The sequence below is a fragment of the Oratosquilla oratoria genome, chromosome 11, assembly GCF_046742065.1.
Source record: "Oratosquilla oratoria isolate Oo_2021 chromosome 11, ASM4674206v1, whole genome shotgun sequence".
Taxonomy (NCBI): Eukaryota; Metazoa; Arthropoda; class Malacostraca; order Stomatopoda; family Squillidae; genus Oratosquilla; species Oratosquilla oratoria.
Window position 1 is genome coordinate 62132456 of NC_134787.1, and position 11338 is coordinate 62143793.

General features: G+C 36.5%; 2 protein-coding genes across 3 annotated transcripts in view; both read left to right on the plus strand.

Annotated features, from left to right (window-relative positions):
- LOC143029857 (organic cation transporter 1-like) overlaps window positions 1-1806 on the plus strand; it is a 16485-nt gene extending 14679 nt beyond the window's left edge. For both annotated transcript variants that reach the window (XM_076192969.1, XM_076192970.1), the window contains exon 13: window positions 440-1806. In XM_076192969.1, coding sequence (XP_076049084.1) covers window positions 440-709 — 270 coding nt within the window. In that variant the 3' untranslated portion in view covers window positions 710-1806. The remainder of the gene's footprint in view (window positions 1-439) is intronic.
- Window positions 1807-6324: 4518 nt separating this feature from the next.
- On the plus strand, window positions 6325-11118 carry LOC143030065 (beta-alanine transporter-like). Its single transcript, XM_076193269.1, has 4 exons — window positions 6325-6507; window positions 8204-8338; window positions 8756-8865; window positions 11013-11118. Exons 2-4 carry the CDS (start codon window positions 8234-8236, stop codon window positions 11116-11118), a joined length of 321 nt encoding a protein of 106 aa, XP_076049384.1. The 5' UTR covers window positions 6325-6507; window positions 8204-8233.
- Window positions 11119-11338: the final 220 nt, after the last annotated feature.

Consider the following 11338-nt stretch of genomic DNA (forward strand, 5'->3'; position numbering starts at 1 on the left):
ACTTTGGGATTCTGGTTAGAAAACTCATCCCAGACCCTCTTATGCTTTCACTCCTCATAAGAATGTACCCATAGGGTTACAGAGAGCAGGATGCCTAGTCCCACACTCCGTCCCGTTTAGTCGCCTTTACGACCCGAGTAGGAAGACTCGGTGGCAGCATTCTTTTTCCTCCTACTACATGGGGGAGTGAAACTAGAAATATATACTCAGAGAAGTAGTACAAGACAGCATATATATATATATATATACATATACTTATTTATATATATACATATATATATATATATATATATAAATGTATATAACCAAAAGAGCTGATTACCCTCTACCCCCTTGATATCTAGAGTATGTTATAGAGTAATCAACAAATAAAGTATTTAGTTATATATATTAGATTGAATTCTAGTACAGCAACAAAAATACATACCCATCTTTCCAGGCTGCACATGGAGTGACCTTCCAGTACTGGGTCATGATGATTCTCTCCCTGGTGGGTTTCTTGGTCTGCCTTCCTTTGCCCGAGACCGTGGGCCTTCCCCTCCCACAGACCTTCGAGGAAGCAAACAACCTTGGCAAAGGTCGACCTCTTACACGCTGGATTCATCACTGGAACTACAACCGATACACAGAAGTTCCTACCAGTGGGGAGGGAAGTGAAAAGAACGAGAGAGAGGAAGACACAACGAGATTAGATGAAATTATGAAGTGAAGTTGTATTATCCTTTGCCGTGCAGAGATGAAGTTTTAAGTGGAAATGGTCTAGTTATCGCTATACAATAGTTTACATCGAAAAAGAATGAAGAGACATTGCATTGCAAAACGAGAATCTATGGATCATAATAAGTAAACAATTAATGGTTAATCAACTGAATGAGTTAAATATATATATATATATATATATATATATATATATATATATATATATATATATATATATATATATATATATATATATATATATACATAGCTTGAGACCTTATTAATATTGGAATACGTGGGCAAGAAAGATATGAAATAGAATCTGGTTTCATTACCGACTAGTTTTACCCACAATAGGCCAAGAACTAAGATCTTCAAGTTGTTTGTGTTTCCTTTATTGCTTTATGGATGTGAGATGTGGACATTGAATGATGACTTAAAAAGACGTCTTGACGTCTTTGACACCAAGTGTCTTTTTGAATTAATGGAATGACTCACTATCAAACTAGCAAATGCTTCGAGAGATAAAAGAAAGACCTGTTACTAACATAATTCCTGATCGTCTATTCCAGCTATATGGGTATATGACACGATTCCCTGATATTGACCTCACTCACAGGGTTTTCCCAACAAGGAACAACCCTCAGTGGAGGAGACGAATTGGACCTCTAGAGAACTCGTGGCTGGTAGAATTCGACCATTTCTGCCGGGAATTGTTTGGAATAGGAGGGACAACTGTGTGTGAGCTGGAGATTGGCGACGGTGTGTAATGAAGCGACGCGCCCCAGATTTCTGCCCCCAGTTGATACTGAAAACTACCTACTACGTAGGAAAACATTAGGAAATATTTTCTTTCATTATAATCATATTTACGTGTTGAATATATGACTTCATGGCTTTGTATGTGTATCATATGTGATTGTACCTGCCAATGATATGACACTTTGTCAGGTTCAATTAGATTATTCTTGAACTATGCCTTTCAATGGTATGTCGGTAACGTTTACAACATGTGTACAAGCACAAAGTACGAAATGTTACCACCATTTATTGAGTACATAGTAGGCTAAACTGTTTATTCCTTCTTGATTAAAGACGTGCCTTAAAGCCAGTGTTTCTCTTTTGGTTTCCAGTCACTATTAGAATATTTCTATCTAAATCTAATTGATTCCTTTCATTTTTTTTTTTTTGGGGGGGGGGGAGAGAAAGAGATTATTCTCGACCAGCTCGTAGAATTTGGCGTGCAAGGCAATCTCCTGAGATGGATCCGTGGCGTAATAAATTTATATTAAAAAAAATCTTACTATACATGAGTAGGATGGTGAGTTGAGTTTACTGATAGGTCACTCACACCGTTGTAATCTCTTGCCTGCTCCGCCAGAATCGTTTGGTCTGGAACTTTCTTGGGAGAATCATAAGAATCGTCCAGTTCCCTTTGCTAATTTGGAACAGAAATTTCCGACATCTTTCAGAGAACTTAGAAGTGAATTGAGAACATCAACACATATAAGTCAGTGGGGAATCATCTATTAAGAACTCGCCAGTTGGTCACACTGTCGCTTCTGACGCAACCACGTAAAGATCTCGTCGTTAGATTAATTTATTAACCAATGCGTATAATGATCGAATTAGATTTAAAGCAAAAGGATTGTGCCTGTCATTCCAGGGTTTCATGCCAAATTGTCAAAACGAGATGAGATGAGTCGACTACTATTTTGTATGACCTATCCCAACTCGTGTAGTAAAACCAAGATTGCACACCGGAAGGTGTCTATATATATATATATATATATATATATATATATATATATATATATATATATATATATATATATATATATATATATATATATATGTGCGTGTGTATATACATACATATATCTTTTTTCAACCACATTAACTTTTTACTTTTAATTCCATGTCATCGCGAACGAGACTGACAATGCGCTCGTCGGAGACATATACGGAAACTGATACGAAGCGAAGCCAAGGGCTCGAACCTCAGGTAGAAGAACTGATGGTATAATTGAATGGAATTTTTAGTTCTTCTACCAAGTTGTTTCCTCATGAGCGTCTCACTATTGCCTATCACTATCCTAACATCGTGCGTAAGCAAATTGTGAACGTTCAACAAAAACCGAAGGAAGTTGAGTCATCTGGTGTTTATTGTTTGCTCTACCAAAATTGTGATTTGGTTTACTTGGGTCAAACAGGGAGAGACTTGAACACTAGATTGGCAGAACATAAAAGGTCAATTAGGTAAGGGCAAGAAAATTCGGCTGTATTTCTTCATGTCAAAAATAAGAATCATTCTTTCGACTGGGGTAAGGCCAGATTGGTGTTCAAGTCCCACTGCGGTATCAGGAGAAAAATAGTTGAATCAGCATTAATTGAGGAATGCCCTAATATTAATATTTCTAAAGGGCAGTGGACTCCTGACATCATTTCACGCGCAGCGGTCAGCAGACTGGTACAGAGCTTACAACCCCCCCTCACCTCACCCCCTCCCTCCTCCGCCACCCCAGTTTGCCCCGCGTCTGAGTGATGCCATCTGTCCACATTCCTTCTCTTTTCTGTAGCTTATAAATCCCCTCTGTCCTCTGTCTTATGTACTTCCCTGAAGAGGGCTACAATTGATAGCCGAAATATAGAATTCTTCGTTATTCGAAGTTTATTTTTCCCGACTGTGGGTTTCCTGTGTGTCATATATATATATATATATATATATACATATATATAAATATATATATGTAGATATATAAATATACATATATATATATATATATATATACATATATATATATATATGTGTGTGTGTGTGTGTGTGTGTGTGTGTGTGTGTGTGTGTGTGTGTGTGTGTGTGTGTGTGTGTGTGTGTGTGTGTGTGTGTGTGTATACATATACAGTATGCACACTTTTACTGTACTCCAGGAGCCTCGCTGGCCGAGCGAGATGGGACGTCGCTACTTGCGACGGAGGTGGAGTTGGTGGATCGAACCCTGCCACCAGCGGATTGAACCAGGGCATGGTTCATTAAACTACATGCTACAAAACCCTCTGTAAGAGGCACCATCCTAGCCTCCTCATTGGGGGGGGGGGTTTGCGACGTTGAACACATCCTACTTAACAATACCAGAAACGCAGTACACATCAGAGCCTTGTTGTTGGAAACTGTGCCATGAATCCGAACTCGAGATTTTTCCCGATACAATAGTCCTTTAAACATGTTGCAAACGACAAAGGACCAAGCGGAAAGCCTTCCCGGTTCTCAGAAATATGACCATCGAGATCTTGCTGTTGTGTTCAAAAATGTCAGATGGCCAGATGGAAGGATGGATGGATGAATTGATAAATGGATGGATGATACGTGAATGGATGGAGAGATGGATGGATGTAAAGATGAATAGATGGATACATGGGTAGATGGAATTATGGATGGGTTGGACTGATGGACGGATAGATTGAGGGACGGATGAATGGATAGATAGATGGATGAATGCATGGGTGGATAAATGAATGAGGTTATGAATGGATGGATGGATGGATGGACGAGTGAGTAGAGCGGTAGACGAATGGATGATTAAATATTAGAATAATGCATGAGTGGATAAATTAAAGGATGAATATCCATGCAGTATTATTATACATTAAATGCATATTTCTTTGACTCGTCACAAAAACATAAGGGATATAGGCATCGTTATATTAGTCTGAACCAGCGTTTCTCAACCTGTTTACCCTTGCGTAACCTTTAAAATAAATTGCATGTCACAAGGAACCCTTGCGCGGGAAAAAAAAAAAATACAATACCTTTCTCATTTTTTCATCGTAATAATAGGTTAGATAGGATGATTATATTACATTATTACAATAACCAAGAATATGTCGTGCGTGTTTTATTATATTACGTATATGAAATTAAAAAAGAATCAAAAGTGCATTAACTTATCTCACTTGTTCTCGCGGAACCTTTGGGTTCCGGGGAACCTAGGTTGAGGAACGCTGGTCTGGACCGTCTGAAACGGCAGTCTGTATAATTGCATAAATTGCCAAGAGTAAGAGGAGGGTAAGGAGGAGTGTGGAAGGTGGTGTAGTAAGTTAACTGACTCGGCAGGAAGTCCTCGTTGAGCTCCTAAGACGGTGACACAAGACATATGGTAGTCATTTCCCTTGGAACTGCTTATCCCTGTTTTTCTTTTAACTAATATCTCTTCGTCTCAATCCTCGCCGCTGTTTACCTCACGGTCCTGTGGTTTCTCATCGTAAGCGTAGTCTCCGTGAAGTCAAAGGCGTCTTCCAGTTATACCGTGAGTGTTGTAAGAGTCAGGCAAACTATCCTCTTCAGCGTTTTCTTCGGTAATATACAAGGAAACCAAGGTATGTGGAACAAGTGCATCCACGCCCGCGCTGGATGCTTCCGTGGTTACTGTTTAGGTTCTATCTTGACCTCTGAAACGCCTACGACGGAGAAACATCGTCACAATAATATCTTACGACACTGCTCACTCTATTTTGACATTGTTGAGAATAAAAGACTTTGTTTATGCTAGTGAGAGATATGCAGAACTAAGAAGAGATAAGTATAACAATGCTGTATAAAGTTTTAGGTAAAACAAGTACCCGCACACATTTCATTATCACATTATTTTTCAAAGTGTCTGGTAAGAATGAATATTTTTCTTTTTTCAGCAGTGATTGCATGCCTAGGGAAAGAAATGTTTACTTCTAAAATTATTGCACATAGTCACACATATATGCAGTATTACAGTAGCCGACAATAGCACATTCATTGAAATAGATTATAATCTATGGTAATTGCCATAGAATACTAGAAGAAAGCCCTTCTATAGCTCCTATGTCTCCGTTTCTTTATGCCAAATTTACTCAAATTTGTCAACTCTAAGTCAACTCTAATTATATATATATATATATATATATATATATATATATATATATACATATAAATATGTATGTATATATATATATATACATATATATATAATATATATATATATATACACAAACACACACACACACACACAAACACACATATATTGTCAGTACTATAAATAGTACATATTTTAAAAGTTAATGTAATAATGATCTTTTTCCATGACCTCGCCGAGTGACCCAACCTGAGCTTTCAGGCTTCGGAGAGGAGGGTAAATGTCTCTCTTGTCCTATTTATACTCTGTGTCTCCTTTTTTTTTTTTCTCTCTCATTTTTCTGTACTCCTTGATAATATGAATATATCACGAAAGCGCTCGGACTCTGTGTGTTTTTCCTTTTCCTAGTGGACTGCATATTTGTGATTCACGTGTGACTTGTGAAATATGTGCATGTATGTATATATATATATATATATATATATATATATATATATATATATATATATATATATATATATATATATGTATATATATATATGTATGTATATATATATGTATATATATATATATATATATATATATATATATATATACACAATGTTATGAAGGTGATGTAATGTTATTCATGCATGTACGTACACTGTATGTGTACTGTAGATTCGTTTAAGTGGCTTGTATACGATATCGTACGCCAGCCAGCGAGGTTATGCCCCACTCGCGTCGCATGTCACAAGGCGCGAAGATTCCATAGAATGGTGGCCTCAAGCAAGATGTGTTTTCCCTTCGTCTAGTATTCGTAATTGTAGTTTTGCAGTGAGACTTTATTAATCTAGTTAACTACCGCAGGTCCACGTTGAAGAGGGGCCTATGACCAAGTAGTGTTGGTATCAACTGATGTGTAGTGTGAAATATTTATAAGGTTGGTGTGCGTACGTATGTGCGTATTGTTCCCATTTTTATTTTTTTTATTTTTACGCGGTGAGGTGGGGTGCCACAGGAAGTGAGTAGGCAACTTAGTGATGTGTGAGTGAATCGTTCGCAGATGCAATAAATATCTGCGCTGCAAGAAGAAAACAAAATCGAAAAAGTCTGAATCGAAGATTCTGGTTAGTAACGCGAGCACGAGTTTGTTTATAACTTTAACAAAGGTGGCAATGTTTCAGGTTCATAAACCTACTTCCCTTCCCTCCTCCACGAGCGACCTCGCCAGATGAGTAAGCGGTTTATGGTCGAATGAGATTCGACCGGATCCCCCATGCAACCTCCTCCTTCCCGCCCTCTTTTATCCCCCTCCTCCTCCTCCTCCCCTATTCTTCCCTCTTCTAAGCCTCCTCCCCTTCGTCCCCCTACCATTTCCTCTTCCTTCATGTCCTTCTCTTCCCGATTACTATTCCTGATTTTAATCTCCCTGATATCATTGCCCGTTGCGAAAGTACCTCTCTGAGTCCTCGTCGATACATAGAGTACAAAGTGATTAGTATTAATAAAGTGACTATAGAGACCATAGAGACTTTATTCGCATGCCATACCGGATAAGTGAAATGAGCAAAACATAATAGTGAATAAGTGAAATGGACATAGAACAAAACCTGTTGTCATGAAGATGTAGTTCAGTCAAGTGTTTGTGGTGACTAGACACGAGGCGACGCAAAGCAATGCTAGCAATGTGGTGTATGTGGCCGCAAGACAGTGGTGCCAGGAGCTATATATATATATATATATATATATATATATATATATATATATATATATATATATATATATATATATATATATATATATATATATATATATATATATATATATATATATATATATATATATTAAGTTAAATTTGGCCGCAGCTTGGGCTAGATTTTTTTTTTTTTTTTTTCTTTCTTTTTTTTGATAGACAAGTTTTCTTCTCAGAGATTGCGGCTCATCGGGGAGGCAGAATAAAATGCTACCGTACGAAGTTTCGCTCATCTTAAAGCATTTTCAAGTACAAAATATATTTGGTACAAAGCAGTTACAAGTTAATCACAAACTAAAGGACAACCCCCCCCCCCACCCGGAATATACAAAATGGAATTACTTCACTGGCTCTGGCTACTCTACATGGACATTTCGTCACCACCACATCCAACTCCAAAAGAAGAACGGACAGAATATCACCAAATCAGCCCATGGACATTAGGCCCACACTGCAAGCTACAACAGGATAACAAGGGACAAATTCCCACTGAGTCCACCCACGGAAAAAATCTCTCCCTATTTTTTCTAGCCTCCCCCATTTATTACTTTAGTTTGTAGTTGACTTGTAACTCCTTTGTACTAAATCCATTGTTCCGTCTTGTAGGGTCATGGTGGCATGATGGTACGGTCTTCGTCTTATCAAAAGCAAGCCGTGCAGGCGAGGGTTCGAATCCCAGTAGGAGAGTTTATTTCCAAATGTCATAATGACAAAAAAAAAAAAAAAAAAAAACGAATATATATATATATATATATATATATATATATATATATATATATATATATATATATCAAATCATTCAACTTCCACAATGCCGCAAAACCTATTCATCCCTAATAGTAGATATTATTGTTTATCAATATATAGCTTTCATTAACTACAGGTTACCATCGAGTATATCTAAGAATACAATATGAACTTTGACGATATATTGAACGAAATCGGAGGATACGGAAGATATCAGAAATGGAAAGTCGGCATAGCACTGCTACCAGTAGCTTTCTTTACAGCTTTACAGGTGAGTCCACTTTTCACTTTTTCCCCTTATTAAACATATGAAAAGCATGATTATATATTCAAGCCATATCTACTAAAACACCTTTGAACTTATTTACGTAACCAAGTATAACAAATCATTGTTTCTAACCAATACCCATAGTAATTTGCGGGAAATTACTAGGGTTCCTATGCTCGTGGACACCGAGAAGAGGCGAAGACATAGATTTAATAAGGAGGAGGTTTAAGAAAGGATAATATTTCAGGGAAACTGGAATGAAGTTATGAGTGATGAGTATTTCTTTCTGAGTAAAAATTAACTCTCAATCATGAAAAAATGATGAGTAGCTCGGGTCCAAGGGATATCATTAATACTCCTAAGATAGTATATATCATTTAAGCTCCATATTGAGCCCTAAAGCATTTTATCTTCTTACAGACCAATTTAAAGGTCTTCCAAATGGTGGTGCCTCCCTACTGGTGTCATGTACCTGGACGTGAGTCGACTGATCTTAGCCTGGACCAATGGAAAAATCTCACTCTCCCACCGTGTGTATTTTCCAGGATTATATACTGTATACATACATACATACATACATATATATATATATATATATATATATATATATATATATATATATATATATATATATATATATATATATATTAACAACCACAATGCATTTCAATTCTAAGCCATCAAAGGCCAGCATGCAGAAATTGAAATGTGGTTCTGCCCAGGACTCGAACCCGGCATCCTCATGACAAGTGCGGCAGTGATTTACAAGCTAGGATATCAATATATATATATAAATATATATATATATATATATATATATATATATATATATATATATATATATTATATATATATATGCAAGGTTGACCATAAAGAAAAACTATTAAAGCAGAGCACTTTCGTGTATTCAATTCTTCAGTGCAAATAAGTACATGTATTACTTGCACTGAAGATGTGAATACACGAAAGCGCTCTGCTTTAATAATTTTTCTTCGTGGTCAACCTTGCATTTTCAAGAACAGGCGATTCCATTGACTTTTCTGCATATAACACATTTATGTATATATATATATTATATATATATGTATATATATATATATATATATATAAAAATATATGTATACAAAGTGTACCCAGGCAATAAGTCTTCTAATAGTCCTATTTTGTTGAAGGTGATGTTATTTTCTGTATTGATACTTTTCTTGCAGATATTTTCATTAGATCTAACTAATCGTCATTGTGCAGGGTCTAATGTCTGTAGAACTTTACGCAGGCGGTCATAATCTCCAATCCGGATTTCGGCTCAACTAAATCTTCTTTGGGGATTAGTACAGGTGTCAACAATGAATGGTATTTGACCATAGGATAAATATTGACGGGGGAAGATCACTAGAAAATTGGAAGAAGCTCATAAATCAAAATTGGATTTTACATCTTCTTAGGCTTCAGGCCTACCCTGTGTTCTCATGCTGGGTAGTATTAATAAATCAAGTGCCTGTATGTCCAAACTTGGATTCCTGTCTTTGATGTAAAGGGCCTCAATTATTTCTAATTTCTTTGAGTTCATGCATGTTTCTAGAATTTTCGTGTTCTTTTCCAGCTCTTCGCATAGACCCAAGGTAATTAAAAATAATCGAGACCTTTTACATCAAAGACAGGAGTCCAAGTTTGAATATAAAAGCACTCGATACAGGAATTCGAGACAATTTACCATTTATAAACCTGTAAAACGGTTTTAATTCATCTTTGCATTATCTACTACACCTCTTTCAAATTTGTTTTCTTTCTCCTTGCGAATTATTGTATTGTCATTCCTAGCTTGTTTGTAAACTACTTTTGTTTCATTGACTCTTCTCTTCCTTCATGTTCCCCAAGCCACGTCCCTGGTCTTTTTTGCAATCTCACAATCTCACATATTTTGTCAAACCAGTCCTATTTCTGCTTCTTCGCTTCCTCCCACCACCAGTCTTTGGCACATGTTTGTTCACTCCTCAGTTGTAAACGTCAAGAAAGATTTCACATTTCATCCTTATTCCCATGGTGTTCATGAATTTCTCTTAGACTATTCGAAGAATTTTTTAAGCCATAAGTAATCTGCTTTCCAAAAATTAAGTCTCCCTTTCCTGTGTGATTTAATCATTGGCTCTATTTTCTCATCCTCCAGCTGAAATATAATTGTTACATGGTGAATTTTTCCTATGGGGCAAAAGTAGTTCAATGGTCTGAAGATGTCAGGCTCTTTGGTTAATAACAGATCTTATCTTGTGGGAATGTCATCTCCTTTTACCTGGGTCACTTCCTTTACCCATTGTGTCATTGTGTTTTCCACTGCTATCCTTAACAAGGTATTTCCCCAAGAATCTGCTTTGCTGCTTGCTCCCTATTCCTCCCAGTTAACCTCACTACAATTAAAGTCTCCAATAAGAACTATGTTGTTACTTTGTTAAAAAAAATATTTAGTTAAAGAGCTGTATCCAAGTGTGTGTGTATACGTGTGTGTATATATGTGTGTATGTGAGCATTTGTGCGTGTGTGTATGTGTGCATGTGTGTGTATATGTGTGCATGCTTTTGTATTTGCGTAAAAAAAATTTTTTAAAGTAATTTATACCCTTAATCGTATATAAACAAGACACTATTTCATTTCATGGCTATACACAACAAAATTTGTCCTCAAGGTCCTCGGACGTCAATGGAACTTTCGCCAAATGTCGTCAATACAACGTTTCAGTTACGGACGGGATAGTGGATGTCGACCCAGTGGAGTTAAGTGAGTACAAATAAACAGCTATAGTAATTGTGATACTGAGTAATATTCCCTGTTAATGCTTTCATCTATGTCCAGAATTGCATCCTTCCTTAGTCTCAAATAGTTTAATTTATACTTTTTATATTCCATACTGATGTTTTATTTCAAATCAACTAATATTTCTCGCTCTCCAATTTTCCGTACTTTCACTTATATACATATATTTAGCATTCATACATGAATACGTACGTACAT

Coding starts and splice junctions, on each gene's coding strand:
- LOC143030065 (XM_076193269.1), top strand. CDS start 8,234: ATGAACTTTGACGATATATTGAACGAAATCGGAGGATACGGAAGATAT. Junction 8,339..8,755: donor CTTTCTTTACAGCTTTACAG/GTGAGTCCACTT, acceptor ATCTTCTTACAG/ACCAATTTAAAGGTCTTCCA. Junction 8,866..11,012: donor AAAAATCTCACTCTCCCACC/GTGTGTATTTTC, acceptor TTTGTCCTCAAG/GTCCTCGGACGTCAATGGAA.